Source organism: Pan paniscus, chromosome 16 (genome assembly GCF_029289425.2).
Source record: "Pan paniscus chromosome 16, NHGRI_mPanPan1-v2.0_pri, whole genome shotgun sequence".
NCBI classification, from domain to species: domain Eukaryota; kingdom Metazoa; phylum Chordata; class Mammalia; order Primates; family Hominidae; genus Pan; species Pan paniscus.
The window spans coordinates 39,843,189-39,859,659 of record NC_073265.2 but is presented as its reverse complement, the minus strand read 5'-3'; the positions used below and the strand labels follow the sequence as shown (position 1 = coordinate 39,859,659).

At 36.1% G+C, this 16,471-nt stretch overlaps 1 protein-coding gene across 13 annotated transcripts in view; it reads left to right on the top strand.

Moving 5' to 3' along the window:
• TRPM7 (transient receptor potential cation channel subfamily M member 7) overlaps positions 1 to 16,471 on the top strand; it is a 129,294-nt gene that overhangs the window by 78,076 nt on the left and 34,747 nt on the right. For all 13 annotated transcript variants that reach the window (XR_010109912.1, XR_008621243.2, XR_008621244.2 and 10 more), the window contains exons 17-23: positions 305 to 533; positions 1,665 to 1,820; positions 1,901 to 2,044; positions 4,268 to 4,396; positions 6,459 to 6,737; positions 12,300 to 12,474; positions 15,223 to 15,349. Coding sequence is in view for 9 of the 13 variants with exons in the window: in XM_063596639.1 (XP_063452709.1) it covers positions 305 to 533; positions 1,665 to 1,820; positions 1,901 to 2,044; positions 4,268 to 4,396; positions 6,459 to 6,737; positions 12,300 to 12,474; positions 15,223 to 15,349 (1,239 nt within the window). In the remaining 4 variants the exon portion in view is untranslated. The remainder of the gene's footprint in view (positions 1 to 304; positions 534 to 1,664; positions 1,821 to 1,900; positions 2,045 to 4,267; positions 4,397 to 6,458; positions 6,738 to 12,299; positions 12,475 to 15,222; positions 15,350 to 16,471) is intronic.

Below are 16,471 nucleotides of genomic sequence, written 5' to 3'. Positions count from 1 at the left end.
GAACAGAGCATTGTAGCATTGTGAGTTTTGATTCCCTTTGAGATTATAGTTTGATTTCTAGGACCGGGAGAAAGTGCTCTGGATTCACCTTCTCAATCTTGTACATAATGCGACATATTTTAATATTTTGTGATTTCCACATAGATGTAGATGTCTGAAAACAGAGTTATGGTTTTAATGCCTCATAATTCTGTAAGTGTGTGTGAGAATATTAAAAAGTAGAAAGTATTAATGTATATAAGAATAGTGGTTTAAAATTGCAGTTTGTTAATCTGAGTATATTTTGGCTTTTATCTTTTTATAGTGATTTTGGTCAGTTGGCCGTTGAATTATTAGAACAGTCCTTCAGACAAGATGAAACCATGGCTATGAAATTGCTCACTTATGAACTGAAGAACTGGAGTAATTCAACCTGCCTTAAGTTAGCAGTTTCTTCAAGACTTAGACCTTTTGTAGCTCACACCTGTACACAAATGTTGTTATCTGATATGTGGATGGGAAGGCTGAATATGAGGAAAAATTCCTGGTACAAGGTATACTTTAGAAATAATTAGATATAAAGCATGTGATTAGATAAAAAGAACAGAAGAATTAGTCTAAATGTGTAGTAAAATGCCGTGATGTGTGAGTGTAATGGTGGGGGGTAAAGAGGGAGCAAGATGGATGATTGGCATTTCATCCCAAGTGGTATAATGGGCTTCTTTTTTCCTCTTCTTAACTTTTGAATCCTTTTCAGGTGTCTATAATGATTATGGCCTCTCTTTGAGCTAGAAGGGGAACAAATGGCAAATATTGGAGATTATGGCCCCTAGCAGCCTTGAAAAAAGTTACTACTTTATGAAAAGATGATTCCCAAATTCTGAAATTCAAGACCTATCTACTAATTTAATAATCTGTTACTTTTAAGTTACTTAAAGTATATTGGATGAGTATATTGATATACCCATTATAGATAAGTATATCCATGTGGCCTGTTTTTATGATTAAAAACTTGGGTAAAATGGCATGTACCTTTGGTTTTGTCATGGTGATAGATACTGCTTTGAACTTTGCTTTTTGTTATCTTATATCTTTTAAAATAAGGTGCAGAAATGTAGGAGTCAGAAATCAGGCAAATAGTTTAACCATAGGCCACTGAATAACCAACAGAAAACCTGTTACACAATTACAATTTCTTCATGCTTTGGGATTTTGCAAGTAATAAGTAAAATTTTAGAAATAAACCTTTTTGTTTATAGAGGCACAAGCTGAGTAATCACATTATGACATGGAACACTTGCAAAGAGATTTAGGATAAAATTAAGGACATAGCACCTTTATAAGGCTTGAATTTTGTTTAAACAAAATGTATTTTTTGAACAAATTGTAATCTGATTTTATTTAAAGGACAAGTCTATAATAATTATTAAATCTATCCTATACCCTTATTATCATAATAATCAAATGTTTTGTTACTCTTTAAAACAGTTAAACTTGGGCCTCTTTAAATACAATATATAAGTAAAAAATCAATTTGTTGTTTTTTTTCCCTCTACTGCTAGGGGCAAAATGGCTAATCACAAGATATTTAAAATCTTTTATTGTTTTTATTCTTTGTTTTGTTTTTATTATATTCTTGAAGGTCATTAATTTTTAAATGCAAAATTATGTTTCTAAAAATTTAGGTCATACTAAGCATTTTAGTTCCACCTGCCATATTACTGTTAGAATATAAAACTAAGGCTGAAATGTCCCATATCCCACAATCTCAAGATGCTCATCAGATGACAATGGATGACAGCGAAAACAACTTTCAGAACATAACAGAAGAGATCCCCATGGTAAGCAGGAAAACATTTTAAAGTAAATATAAGTTTGTTCTGAATAATTGTACAAAAGAATTTTTCTTTTTTTATTTTAGGAAGTGTTTAAAGAAGTACGGATTTTGGATAGTAATGAAGGAAAGAATGAGATGGAGATACAAATGAAATCAAAAAAGCTTCCAATCACGCGAAAGTTTTATGCCTTTTATCATGCACCAATTGTAAAATTCTGGTTTAACACGGTATGTTTTTAAATTACACAAGCATAATGTTTTTAAGAGTTAGGCTTTGGGGGACCATTGGTTCGGAATCCATACTAATGTTGATATAACTTAGATCACTGAAAAGGCATTTCACATTTAAAAGAGTGATACATTTGCCTTAGTTTCATTTAAATTGTCATCATCTAGAGTGATAAACACTAACAAATTTTAGTTCTAATTGGAACCAAAAATGTACTTAACTAATATACGATACCATTGGCCTTTGTAAGTTGGTAGCAAATACTAATCAACTAGTAAAAATAATGATAAAAGATGGACCAAAAGAGATTCTGATACACAGTTATAATTTTTTGTGCTTTAGGATTTTGCAGATGATACATAAAAGTCTAGAAATAAACCTGTTTGCAGTGTTAATTGATGATGATAAAAAGTAATCCAGATTGTTTATATGGTTTTATTTATCTGTGGCTTATTTCTTTAATTGTATTAAAGTGTATGCTTGATTACCTTCCATATAATTGGCTTTTCTCTTGCTTTATGGAAAAATTGATTTTACTAGCAGGTTAAAGAGCATATGTCCATACAAGGATGGACTCACCTGTTATTTTGGTTGAAATGTAGGTGTTTATGTGTTGTTTTGGTTGTTTTGTGTGGAGAATGAGCACTAGGAAATATTAGTTGGCTGTCTTGCTGGTGCTACTTTCCCTAGCAATGGACCAACCTGAAGGAACAGGTGATACAGCAAATGAGATTAGCCCCTACTTTTAACCAGGGACTGAGTAAATGAGTTCTTAACTCCCCGTCATAGGAAAACCCTTAACGAAGATGTTTTTGAACTTTGTTGTTGTGGAGATTTTTTCATTTTCATCAACAAGAATTTGTTTCTTTGGTGATTGCTTTTTCACCCACACATGTGACCATTAACCTGAGACTAACATTTCCTTACATCTCTATATGAAAATGTTCTTGTTCCTTCCTATTCAGAGGCTGAAATTGCAAATATCAGTTATCTGATCTAATCTCCAAATTCTGTCTCCACTGATGAAAATAGGGCAGTTTGCTTACATTTGCATTCAAGTGAATGGCTGCGTTAAAATAGCCAACATGGGTGACTACAGGAATTTCTCTTTTCTTTCTTTACTGCAGTTTACTCCCTAGCCTGCCACAGATAATCAAATAAAGGATGTGACTTATTCTAGGACTGGTGGAGACAAGACAGATGAGAGGATTCTTACCCATAATTTTTCAAGGGTCAATAAGTGTGGGTTTTCCTCTGAAATGAAATAAATACTCACATGTATTTATACATAAACTTTAGCACCTCTCTGTAACCTGTTTTGTAAAGAGTATCAAAGGTGGGCTGTTTCCTTACCTGGGGCAAAGCCACTTCACATTTTTTCCACTTTTTGGGGTTCAACTTTAGTGACTGGGAGCTAAGAAAATACCAGTTGTCTGTCTGTCTTGTCTTGTCTTTTTTTCTTTTCTTTTCTTTCTTTCTTTCTTTTTTTTTTTTTTTTTGACAGAGTCTTGCTCTGTTGCCCAGGCTAGAGTACAATGGCATGATCTCAGCTCACTGCAACCTGCACCTCCCAGGTTCAAGCAATTCTTGTGCCTCAGCCCCCCGAGTGGCTGGAATTGCAGGCATGCATCACCACGTCTGGCTAATTTTTTTTTTTTTTTTTTTCAGTAGAGATGGAGTTTCACCCTGTTGGCCAGGCTAGTTTCGAACCCCTGACCTCAGATGATCTGCCTGCATTGGCTTCCCAAAGTTCTGGGATTACAGGCGTGAGCCACCGCGGCGTGCCCCAGTTGTCTTTTTTAGGAATACTGTTTGGTTTGGGGAGGAAGGAGGCAGGAAGCATGTGTTCCTTGATGATTATGGTGGTGAAATTCTGCAGTAATTTTAATATATTATGATACTGTAGGTATGAGTTAAGCAGAATTGTGTGGCATATGCTGAGAACATAAACCTGATTGTAAAATCCCTTCTGTGGGACGTTCTAAAGGTTGACAAGAGTTGTAGAATAACACGTTTATACTCTGGGGACCATTTATACGCCAATAAATGCAATGTCTGTGCTGAAGAAGAGATATTTCTAAAATTGTTTTAATAAAGGAAACTAGGAGATAATTTACAAAGGTTCATTTAATGTCTGTTTTTGTGTGTGTTTGAAGATGTTCATAATTAAAAGATTTATTTTGTAACCAATGTTATTTATGTAACCTTTACTTTTTCATTAGTTGGCATATTTAGGATTTCTGATGCTTTATACATTTGTGGTTCTTGTACAAATGGAACAGTTACCTTCAGTTCAAGAATGGATTGTTATTGCTTATATTTTTACTTATGCCATTGAGAAAGTCCGTGAGGTATGTCTTTAGTTTTTTTCTACCAATAATTTACTGTATACATGGAAGATTTTCTGTTTTGTTTTGTTTTGGGTGTATACGTAGGTGTGTGTGTGTGTGTATGATGACATTGTAGAAGTGTAGAACCTGTGTAATTTTGCTGTTCCCAAAATAATGGCAAAAGAATAGAGATTAGTGAGTATGCTGTATACTTTGTTGCCATTACAGATAAAATGATTTGTGTTAGAAATGTAGCCTATAAAAATGTAACCTATATTTTGTTTGTTTTATTTCCTGAACATTCACATTTTTGCTCTCTGTCACTCTTCAAAAAGTATTAAATATACTTAGCTAAATGACTTTTAATTTACCTACCTGATTTAGCCAATTAGGTAGGTAAGTTATAAATAGGTCTTTAGGCCAGGCGCGGTGGCTCATGCCTGTAATGGCAGCACCTTAGGAGGCTGAGGCGGGCAGATCACTCGAGGTCAGGAGTTCGAGACCAGTCTGGCCAACAGGGTGAAACCCCATCTCTACTAAAAATATAAAAATTAGCTGGGCATGGTGGCGGCCACCTGTAATCCCAGCTACTTGGAAGACTGAGGCAGGAGAATCACTTGAACCCAGGAGGCAGAGGTTGCAGTGAACTGAGATTGCACCACTGCACTCCAGCCTGGGCGAAAGAGTGATACTCTATCTCAAAATAAAAATAAAATAGATAGGTCTTTTTTAATATCCTGATTTTGAAGAAAATCTTTTTCTTAATATTTATACTTTGTTTTTGAAGTAGTAGCTACATGAATATTGGGTTTTGTTTGTTTGTTTGTTTGTTTGTTTGTTTGTTTGTTTTGAGACGTAGTCTCCCTCTGTGACCCAGGCTGGAGTGCAGTGGCACAATCTCAGCTCACTGCAACCACTGCCTCCCGGGTTCAAGTGATTCTCCTGCCTCACCCTCACTAGTAGCTGGGATTACAGGTGCGTGCCACCAAGCCTGGCTAATTTTTGTATTTTTAGTAGAGATGTGGTTTCGCCATGTTGGTGAGGCTGGTCTTGAACTCCTGACCTCATGATCCGCCCGCCTTGGTCTCCCAAAGTGCTAGGATTGTAGGCGTGAGCCACCGCACCTGGCCATGAATATTGTTTTATAACATACTTGCATAAGTACCTCTGAATTATTTCATGTCTCTACCTTAAATTTAGAGAATACAAGAAATTGCAAAAATAATTAGAAGGTGTTGTACTTCTCTCTCACTTAGATATCATAAGAATTTCTTTTTTTTTCTTTTCCAAACACCAACTCGAACCAGAAGGAATTTCTTATTAAATAGCTTATTTTGCATTTTAAATTCCTCTGAGTGTTATGGTCCATATGTTTATTAAATCTGTTGTTTTATCAGCATGTTTGAAGAAATTGATTTGTTAAATGATAAAAGCAAATTGCAAAGCGTTTTAAAATATGTATATTCATAAAATAGCTCTGCAAGTGTTCATGAGACAGTAATAGTAGTGGTTGCTTCTAGTGGGAAGAGTAATTAATTGGCTAAGGGAGAAGAGTGAAACGGATGCTTTGCAGTATTTATGATACACCATGAATTTTGAAGTTGTGAATGTGTTACCATTCCTTCCAAAAGATAATTCTTAAAATTCATATATTCAGGAGAAGAGGCATATGTTTTAAATAAGTTAGGTAAATACAGCTACTTAAACCATTGAGTTATTTACTTTCTACAAAGAAGGCAGGTTTGGCAGCTACTACCAGGATATCCAGGTGCTGCCTTAATTTGAAATAAAACAATTTTTGAAAAGTATTTTACAATCCAGGTCTAGAGAACTGGGTTGTAATCTGAATTTTCAGCTTCTTAGTTGGATGAATCTCTTGAACCTGGGAGACGGAGGTTGCAGTGAGCCGAGATTGCGCCACTGCACCCCACCCTGGGCAGTAGAGCGAGACTCTGTCTCAAAATAAATAAGTTAATAAATAAAAGCTATGTGAAATTCTACTGTAATGTTATAGTTGAATGCTGTATGTGTTTTAATAGGAATAAATTGATTACACTTTTTTTTGTTGTTGTTAAACCTTTAGATCTTTATGTCTGAAGCTGGGAAAGTAAACCAGAAGATTAAAGTATGGTTTAATGATTACTTCAACATCAGTGATACAATTGCCATAATTTCTTTCTTCATTGGATTTGGACTAAGATTTGGAGCAAAATGGAACTTTGCAAATGCATATGATAATCATGTTTTTGTGGCTGGAAGATTAATTTACTGTCTTAACATAATATTTTGGTATGTGCGTTTGCTAGATTTTCTAGCTGTAAATCAACAGGCAGGACCTTATGTAATGATGATTGGAAAAATGGTAAGTTGACAGATGTTTGATAATACTCATGGGTTTATTGATTTTTTTAAAAATCACAAAAATGTTATTAACATAGTTTTATTTGAGCCAGTGAATGTCTTTTATTTTGTGTTTGTTTGCCTCATACTTCACATCTGCCATTCCTTAAGAGTTTCTCATGCTCAATCCCAATCCCCTATACCCATTTAGTGCTTTTCAAGATAATGTTAGCTATACCATCTATGGTTTATGTCTGTAGGTAACTCCTTTTTCCTGTCTTCACTGATCCAGGCTTTTTTTTTTTTTTTTGAGACAGAGTTTCGCTCTGTCGCCCAGGCTGGAGTGCAATGGCACTATCTTGGCTCACTGCAACCTCTGCCTCTCAGGTTCAGCGATTCTCCTGCCTCAGCCACCCGAGGAGCTGGGATTACAGGCATGTGCCACCATGCCCAGCTAATTTTGTATTTTTAGTAGAGACAGGGTTTCACCATGTTGGTCAGGCTGGTCTCAAACTCCTGACCTCAGATGATCTGCCCACCTTGGCCTCCCAAAGTGCTGGGATTACAGGCGTGAGCCACCACACCCTGCTTGATCCAGGCTATTTTTTAAAAGTTAAACCCAAAATACCTAATCTTTTCCTAATACAGTATGCCCAGTATTTTGCTCTTTTCCTTAGTCTTATCTGAGTGGCAGGTTTTATTTTTTAAAATCTAGATGTCAAGTTGAATGTGTAATTTTTTTATACACTGAATCTGAAATATATTGGGTCTACTCCTTGCCATAATTCCTTTTAGTTTTCAGTGGTGAAAAAGGCAAAATTTGTAATATAGCTATTGCTATTCCTTATTCTGAAATTCCTGTTCATCCTAGGAAATTTCAGCAAATGCAGACAAATCACTATTCAGAGACATTCACTATTAACAGTTTAACGTACATCCTTCCATCTCTCAAGATGTGTATGAACACGTGTTTGTTTCAGACTTCTCGTAAATAAATATATACAGTAGTTTTATCAAAATATGCTTTAAAAATACATGCTGTTTCTCAATTATTTTAAAATAGTTGTCCCATTTTAATAAATATAAAAAGCTATTCTTAGAGTTTCTTATACTCCCTTAATCTTAGAAAATCAGTCTTCTCTTGGAACCAACCCAAATGTCCATCAATGATAGACTGGATTAAGAAAATGCGGCACATATACACCATGGAATACTGTGCAGCCACAAAAAAGGATGAGTTCATGTCCTTTGTAGGGACAGGGATGAAGCTGGAAACCATCATTCTGAGCAAACTATTGCAAGGACAGAAAACCAAACACCGCATGTTCTCACACATAGGTGGGAATTGAACAATGAGAACACTTGGACACACGGTGGGGAATGGGGAACATCACACACTGGGGCCTGTCATGGGGTGGGGGGCAGGGGGAGGGATAGCATTAGGAGATATACCTAATGTAAATGAGTGCAGCACACCAACATGGCACATGTATACATATGTAACAAACCTGCACATTGTGCACATGTACCCTAGAACTTAAAGTATAATAATTAAAAAAAATCAGTCTTCTAAATTAAATATTTCTTGAGTAACCCTGCTAAGCTCACAAGATTATCTTCGCATCTTGAAAACAAGATTTTTTGGTTTTCTAAATATAAATTATTATATTTGCACTTTCACGCTGCACTGTTTCCCTCCAAGAGAATGTGTCTTCCCCCCCTTAATTGAGAATAACTGGTGTACTGTTTTTCACATCAAAGTATTACTCATTATTCACACATTTTGGCATTCTTATGGTATTTCAAGGAAAAATAGGGCAGTTAAGGTTTTTTGGGAAGAATTGGTTTTAGCCTAACATTTTAGCATGCAAAAAAGGTGTTGTAGCTCTTATGCTTACCAGGTTATTTAGTGACTTAGTGGTGTCTAGTTACTTTAATGGTCATGTAAATGGAAGAGTTAGGAAGTACAGAAGCCTTTATTTGTGATCTTCTCTAGAACCACCCTCTGCTAGGATGTCTTTCTCCTTGTCAACTAGTCATTTGTTCCGTCATTGTGTGTTTTCCCTAGTGCCAGCTTCCCTTTACATCCCCTTTGGAAGTTTCATAATGGTTACTGTTTTAGTTCTAACATTCATTATTTCGTCATTGTGTATCTATTACATGTTAAGAGTTAAACTAAGCTGGGGCTACAAAGATGAATAAGACATGGTCCAGATCCTCATGGAACTCAACAATTGAGTCTCTAAATATAGACATGTGAACAGATAGGTAGCTATTGAAAAATATGATAAATTGTTATGTGAAGATAGAAGAGCTAGTAACCAATTCTGTCATGAAGGCTTTCACAAAGATTATGGCATTTCAAAGGAGTTTAGAAAATACGTAGGATTTACATAGGTATACATGCACCATGTTGGTTTGCTGCACCCATTAACTCATCATTTACATTAGGTATTTATCCTAATGCTATCCCTCCCCCTGCCCCCTACCCCATGACAGGCCCCGGTGTGTGATGTTCCCTACCCTGTGTCCAAGTGTTCTCGTTGTTCAGTTCCCACCTGTGAGTGAGAACGTGCGGTGTTTGGTTTTCTGTCCTTGCAATAGTTTGCTCAGAATGATGGGTTTCCAGCTGCATCCATGTCCCTGCAAAGAACATGAACTCATCCTTTTTTATGGCTACATAGTATTCCATGGTGTATATGTGCCACATTTTCTTAATCCAGTCTATCATTGATGGACATTTGGGTTGGTTCCAAGTGTTTGCTATTGTGAATAGTGCCACAGTAAACATACGTGTGCATGTGTCTTTATAGTAGCATGATTTATAATCCTTTGGGTATATACCCGGTAATGGGATCGCTGGGTCAAATGGTATTTCTGTACCCTAGAACTTAAAGTATAATCATTAAAAAAAAAAAAAGAAAATATGTGGGATTTTTCTTCTGAGTAGGGAGTTTCTAACCAGAGGAAACAGCTTTGAAAAGCTTGAAGACAATAAAAGATTAAAAAGAAGAAACCTCCCTCACACTTTATAGGCTAGTGCAAAAGTAATTGCGGTTTTTGCCATTAAAAGTAATTGCAAAAACTGCAATTACTTTTGCATCAACCTAATACATCTTTTAATAGCAGACTAATGAAAATTATATGGTAAATGCTAAACTTCTCACACTCATTCTGTATGCATTATAAGAATCCTCATTTTTAAAAATTTTACTTTATTTTATTTTATTTTTTAAGATGGAGTCTCGCTGTGTCACCCAGGCTGGAGTTCAGTGGCGCGATCTGTGCTCACTGCAACCTCCACCTCCTGGGTTCAAGCGATTCTTCTGCCTCAGCCTCCCGAGTAGCTGGGACTACAGGCGTGCGCCACCATGCCCGGCTAATTTTTGTATTTTTAGTGGAGACAGGGTTTCACCATATTGGCCAGGCTGGTCTCACACCCCTGACCTTGTGATCCGCCTGCCTCGGCCTCCCAAAGTGCTGGGATTACAGGCGTGAGCCACCGTGCCCAGTAAAATTTTACTTTAAGAATCCTCATTTTTATGAGCAAGCTGATACTCACATATTTTTAATTAATTAAATTCCTATCAAGCACAAGGAAAGTGGTTGTCATTTAGGCTTTATGTGAAAAGGTGTGTGAAATGTAAAGATGACTATGAATCATCAACCATAGACCTTGAATAATTTTAGTTTACATCAATACAGATTTGCGTTTCATTTGGAATATTTGACTTGGCTTTTCCTTTAATTACAAGCATTTGTATTCTAAAATATATCAAATAGCATGAATAATGTTTTAATACTTTTTTTGCCTTTTAAAATCTTTTATCTTAATATATTTTTTGTTTTGTAATATTTTGTTTATTTGAAAGCATGCATTCTCTCAGTAATGTTCTCAAATGCTCAATGAAGGCATTATTTGTCCATTTTGCAAATAAGAACACCCAATTAAGAATTTTGGAGCGTGTTAGGCCTCTGCAAGTTGCAAAGACCCAGCTCTTAATTTAAAAAGAAAATTTATTTGTTCATCTAACAGAATTTTAAAGATGAAGCATCAAGTCTCATCTCTTCATTTGAATTGACATTTTAAGACTCGCAGCTCTCTATACAACTTTTCTTTCTAATCTTAAGCCCCTATAAAATTACTTTATCCGGCCTTGACTACTTATTGTCCCCTTTACCTTTCACATCTTACTTTCCATTTCTGCTGTCACTGTATATTCATGTTAAAAATATATGAAAATGTCATAATTTATTTTAAGTTGTCATTACAATTATTTTAAGTTTACAGTAGGTTAATGTACAGATTTATTGTAAATGTATTCTCTTTTGCATGAGGCCTTTCTCCTCAGCTAGATGATTATTTATGAATGAATATTACATATTGCTAGAGTGAGAAAGCATTCACTTTTTTATATGTATATTCCCTTTTTTTTTTTTTTTAAGATGGAGTCTCGCTCTGTCTCCCAGACTGGAGTGCAGTGGTGTGATCTTGGCTCACTGCAGCCTCCGCCTCCTGGGTTCAAGTGATTCTCCTGCCTCAGCCTCTTGAGTAGCTGGGATTACAGGAGTGTGCCGCCACGCCCGGCTAAGTTTTATATTTTTAGTAGACACAGGGTTTCACCATGTTGGCCAGGCTAGTCTCGAACTCCTGACCTCAAGTGATCCACCTGCCTCGGCCTCCCGAAGTGCTGGGATTACAGGCTTGAGTCACTGTTCCTGGTTGTATATTCACTTTTTTATATTGTCTAGGCTAGACAGTTAAGTAGTGCAGGCTGGAGAACTTATATACCTAAATAAGTAGATGGGAGGTGAAGTTTTATTATAGCATTCTGCTTAATTCTTTGAATCCTTAAATAATTATGTCAAAATGTACATTGTAATTTAACAATGAAAATAATTTTTCAATGAATTACTAGGTTTTAGCTCAATTAGGCCCTTTTTGAATTTTATTGAAATTAAAGAATTACAAACTACATGACTTACAAAAGTATTTGTTTTCCAGACATTGGTATCTTTTAGTTTTTCAACACCCATGCTAATAATTCAGATTGTTTTGTTTGGCTCCTAGGAAGTTTTCATATCCCAGGACAAGGCACCCATGGATTCAGGGTGGGTGGGAAGTGTTCTTTTTTTGTGTGAAGTGGGCAAAGTACAATTACCAGAGGCAACATGGAAAAGAGAGAGTCTGTGCTTCTATTATAAGAACAGAGAAGCTTTAGGAAAGGGCAGTTGTGGAAATTGATTCCCTAAATCTGTCTGTGTCTCTGTACTTCTTGAAAATCTTCACGTACCACAGAGATAGGTACACTTCAGTTTGAACCGGTGATACAATTCATTATGTAGATAAAGATGCCCATGACTTGCTTAGCTTAATAGATTTTTTTTTACATAATCTCCTAGATGTTAAGATTTATATAGTGATGAAATTCTTCTGAAAGCTATCACTAGGAACAAAAAGAATCTCAAAGATTTTTTGTGTTTAATGGATTTTTTTGGTCTATTAGAACATTAGAAGCTTTTAGAAAGATTTGTCATAGTGTTTAAACTTCCTTGTATTTTAACAGTGTTCATTTTTTAACAGGTGGCCAATATGTTCTACATTGTAGTGATTATGGCTCTTGTATTACTTAGTTTTGGTGTTCCCAGAAAGGCAATACTTTATCCTCATGAAGCACCATCTTGGACTCTTGCTAAAGATATAGTTTTTCACCCATACTGGATGATTTTTGGTGAAGTTTATGCATATGAAATTGATGGTAAGAATTGTATATTTACAGATTTATCTTTTGGTTATTTTGTGTTTTAAAACCAATATTGAATTATAGTAATATTGCATATTTTCAGAAGTCAAACTATTACCAACCTAAGCCCCACACAAAGGCGTTAGTGAACTCCAGAAGAAACATACAAATTAATTGGAAGAAAAAGTATTTTAGAATTTTTTTAGTGGCAGGTATTAGAAGTCTAGTCTAAACTGTCCTAGGACACAATAAGGGCATTTATTAACTCACATAACAATATTGAGCTAGGTCTAGTGGTCTTTAGGGTTGGTTAATTCATAGCTAAGGACACTTGTTCTTTTTCTTCCGGCTGCCAGCTCTGTAAGTTTCCCTTATGATCCTAAGACCGTCATTAGCAACAGGAGGAAAGAGACACTGTTTATCGATGGTTCTCTTTAGAGGAAAATGTCCCTTTCATAGAAATTCCCTTTTGAACCTGTCCTTTCATTTCATTAGCTTGAGTTGGCTTCAGCCTGCCTATCTCTAAAATGGTTACAGACAAGGGGGATGGGATTACCATGATTAGCGTAGATCATTCAGGTAGATTCGATATTGAGAAGTCAAGCACAACGTTAATTACAAAAATAATGACCCTGTGTGAATACTGAAAGCTTACAGCATGTTGAGTTTTACAGATGACAGATACTCAAGGTTTTTGTTGCAGCTTGTGAGTACATTCTCTGGATAATCAATGACGTAACTCCCACTGATTCAACCCTGTTCTTAGAATATTAAGTTTGTTGTTCAATTTTGTTACTATTCACATTTTGACTCTTACATTGTCTTAGTCAGTGAGACTAGATAACCTGTGAACATAAGTGATGCTGTCAGCTTTCAGTGATATTCTGCTGACTTCCACATTTGAGATATAGAATCTTTATTTTGTTGATTCTCTCTCACTCTTATTCTTTCTTCTTCCTTCATTCTTACCTCCCCCAATATCTGTGTTACTCCCTTCCTACGTATTTATGGGTGATTAGGTCAAGGGTTGGCCATGTAGTGAGAGGATTGTGGTTAGGTCCAAGGGAGGCCACATAGAAAATTTGTGGTCATTATTTGTTCTTGGGCGGTAGTTAAACTAATGTTGTTTTGCCAGCCTGGTCAAATTTTGTGTTTAATGGCTTCTGTTTGGTGTTATTTCCAGGGTTTCATTGTCTGCTACTTTTTTTTTTTTCTTTCTGAGACCGAGTCTCACCGTGTCACCCAGGCTGGAGTGCAGTGGTGCGGTCTTGGCTCACTGCAACCTCTGTCTTCCAGGTTCAAGTGATTCCCATGCCTCAGCCTCTGGAGTAGCTGGGATTACAGCTGCATACCATCATGCCTGGCTAGTTTTTTGTTTTTGTTTTTGTTTTTTTAAGTAGAGACAAAGTTTCACCATGTTGGCCAGGCTGGTCTTGAACTCCTGACCTCAAGTGATTGGCCTGCTTTGGCCTCCCAAAGTTCTGGGATTACAAACGTGAGCCATCACGCCTGGCTGTCTGCTATTTTTCTAATGATGTGACTCTAATTGTGTAGTTGTTATAAAGCATTGAGTATAGTTTTTTAGTTTCCTGCATTCTCTTGCTTGGGTATTTGCTTCCGCAAACTAATCTGAATAGAATGGAAATAGATTCATAAAATTATTTAAGAGTGAAAAGACCTTACCATTAATTTGCCCGTAAAACCATTTAAAGGAATGATAGAACCGTATGAATGTCATTGATGCATATACTTTTTAAAAATTACCAAATACTAAATGCTAAGTGTACTATAAATATTTAGCTAGAACTTATCACTAATTCATCATTATTTAATTCTAATCCTTGCCCTGCCTAATTTACTTTATTCCTTGTAATGCTGTTGGGGGTATTAAAGCTCTTCCTTTCCTTGTTTGTAATTAGCTATGTTCTGGCTTCAGAAATTTTTCAGTTAGGGGTAATGAAAAACAAGGAATTCAAATCTAATCACGGTATAATTGAGAAGCACTTTTAGCTATTTCTTCAGCCCCATTTTTGTGACATAATAAGATAAACTCAATATTCTTTATTAAATGTATATGTTTTGCTATGAGTCAACCATACTCTTAAAGTTGAGTCATGCGTATAATCCCAGCACTTTGGGAGGCTGAGGCTGACAGATCACGAGGTCAGGAGTTCGAGACCAGCCTGGCCAACATGATGAAATCCGGTCTCTACTAAAAATGCAAAATTAGCTGGGCATGGTGGCGCATGCCTGTTGTCCCAGCTATTCGGGCGGCTGAGGCAGGAGAATTGCTTGAACCCGGGAGCCGGAGGTTGCAGTGAGCCGAGATTGCGCCACTGCACTCCAGCCTGGGTGACAGAGCAAGACTCCGTCTCAGGGGAAAAAAAAAAGTTCGGACATTTTTCTTACAGAAATATTATCATATGGTTGATCCAGGAATTTTACCCTCTTTAATGCTCCTCAGGTTAAACCTTGCCTCGAAGGGTAAATATAACACCTAAATATACTTTCTTTTCTGGAATAGAGTTGTAAAACAGATAGCACCCACATTTCTCACAACATCTTTTTGTGTTTGAACTCTCTTAAGCTGGGGTTCCTATGTCTCCCTGCCCAGATGCTTTTGCTGGAATCTGTGAAACAGATTTGGACATAATCGAAACTTACTTTAAGTAAATAAATAACCAGAAACACTCATGAATAGCAGTTACTGATGAATTACTATATTTAAGTTGTTTTTGTTTTTTTCTTTTTTTCTCTCTAAAGTGTGTGCAAATGATTCTGTTATCCCTCAAATCTGTGGTCCTGGGACGTGGTTGACTCCATTTCTTCAAGCAGTCTACCTCTTTGTACAGTATATCATTATGGTTAATCTTCTTATTGCATTTTTCAAGTAAGAATTTTGTTCAATTGTTTGTTATAAGATGATTTAATATGCAATTCTACATATTTTGAAGGAAATTTATAGAACTTAAAATCTAAAAATTTTATTGAGGCTTAAACTACTAAAATTATATTTGAAAAATTACAAATAGGAGATGCTTTTTCTAATCAAATGAGTTCTAAATTTTAAGTTTGATTATCTTTCAACCTGCAGTTTTCTTTATAAATTTAATCGTTATCTGGGATTTTTCCTCGGTTGCCAACAAATACGCATTCAATATAGAAAATTCATCAGTAATTCCACTGTTAATATTTGGGTGTACACCTTTCTATCATTTTTTTTGCAAATATATGTAAACCATTTTTCTTTTCAGAAATAGTATTTTTATTTAATTTATTTATTTTTGAGACACAGTCTCCCTCTGTCACCCAGGTTGGAGTGGCACAATCTTGGCTCACTGCAACCATAGTTTTCAGGGTTCAAGGGATTCTCATGCCTCAGCCTCTTGAGTAGCTGGGATTACAGGTGTGCACCACAACGCCTGGCTGATTTTTTTTGTATTTTTAGTAGAGATGAGGTTTCACCATGTTGGCCGGGCTGGACTCAAACTCCTGGCCTCATGCGGTCCATCCACTTCAGCTTCCCCAAGTGCTGGGATTACAGGCATGAGCCACAGTGCCTAGCCTATTTTTATATTTTATGTACTGTTTTATAACTAAGCAAAGCATCATGAACTTTATTTCAGATAAACAAATATTCTTCTCCAGTCTATTTTTAATGGCTACCTGATACTCCATGATATAGACCATAATTTTTCAATCTAGTATGTTATATTGGTCAATTAGATTGTAATTCTTGCTCCTAAACACCACATTGTAGTTAAATCTGTGAGCAATACTTGCTTGTTTAGAATGTTTTTCTAAAAGCAGGGCTGTTCAGTATATGTACTTTTAGGGCTTTTGCACTTAAGTCTAAATAGGCCTGTTTCCTCAACTCTGTGCCCCCACTGAGTGTTTTTTTTTAATGGTTGCCAATTTGATAGTAAATAAAATTATTTTATTTTATTTTTTGAGACAGCCTGTTGCCCAGGCTGGAGTGCAGTGGCACTATCACAGCTGACTGTAGCCTCTT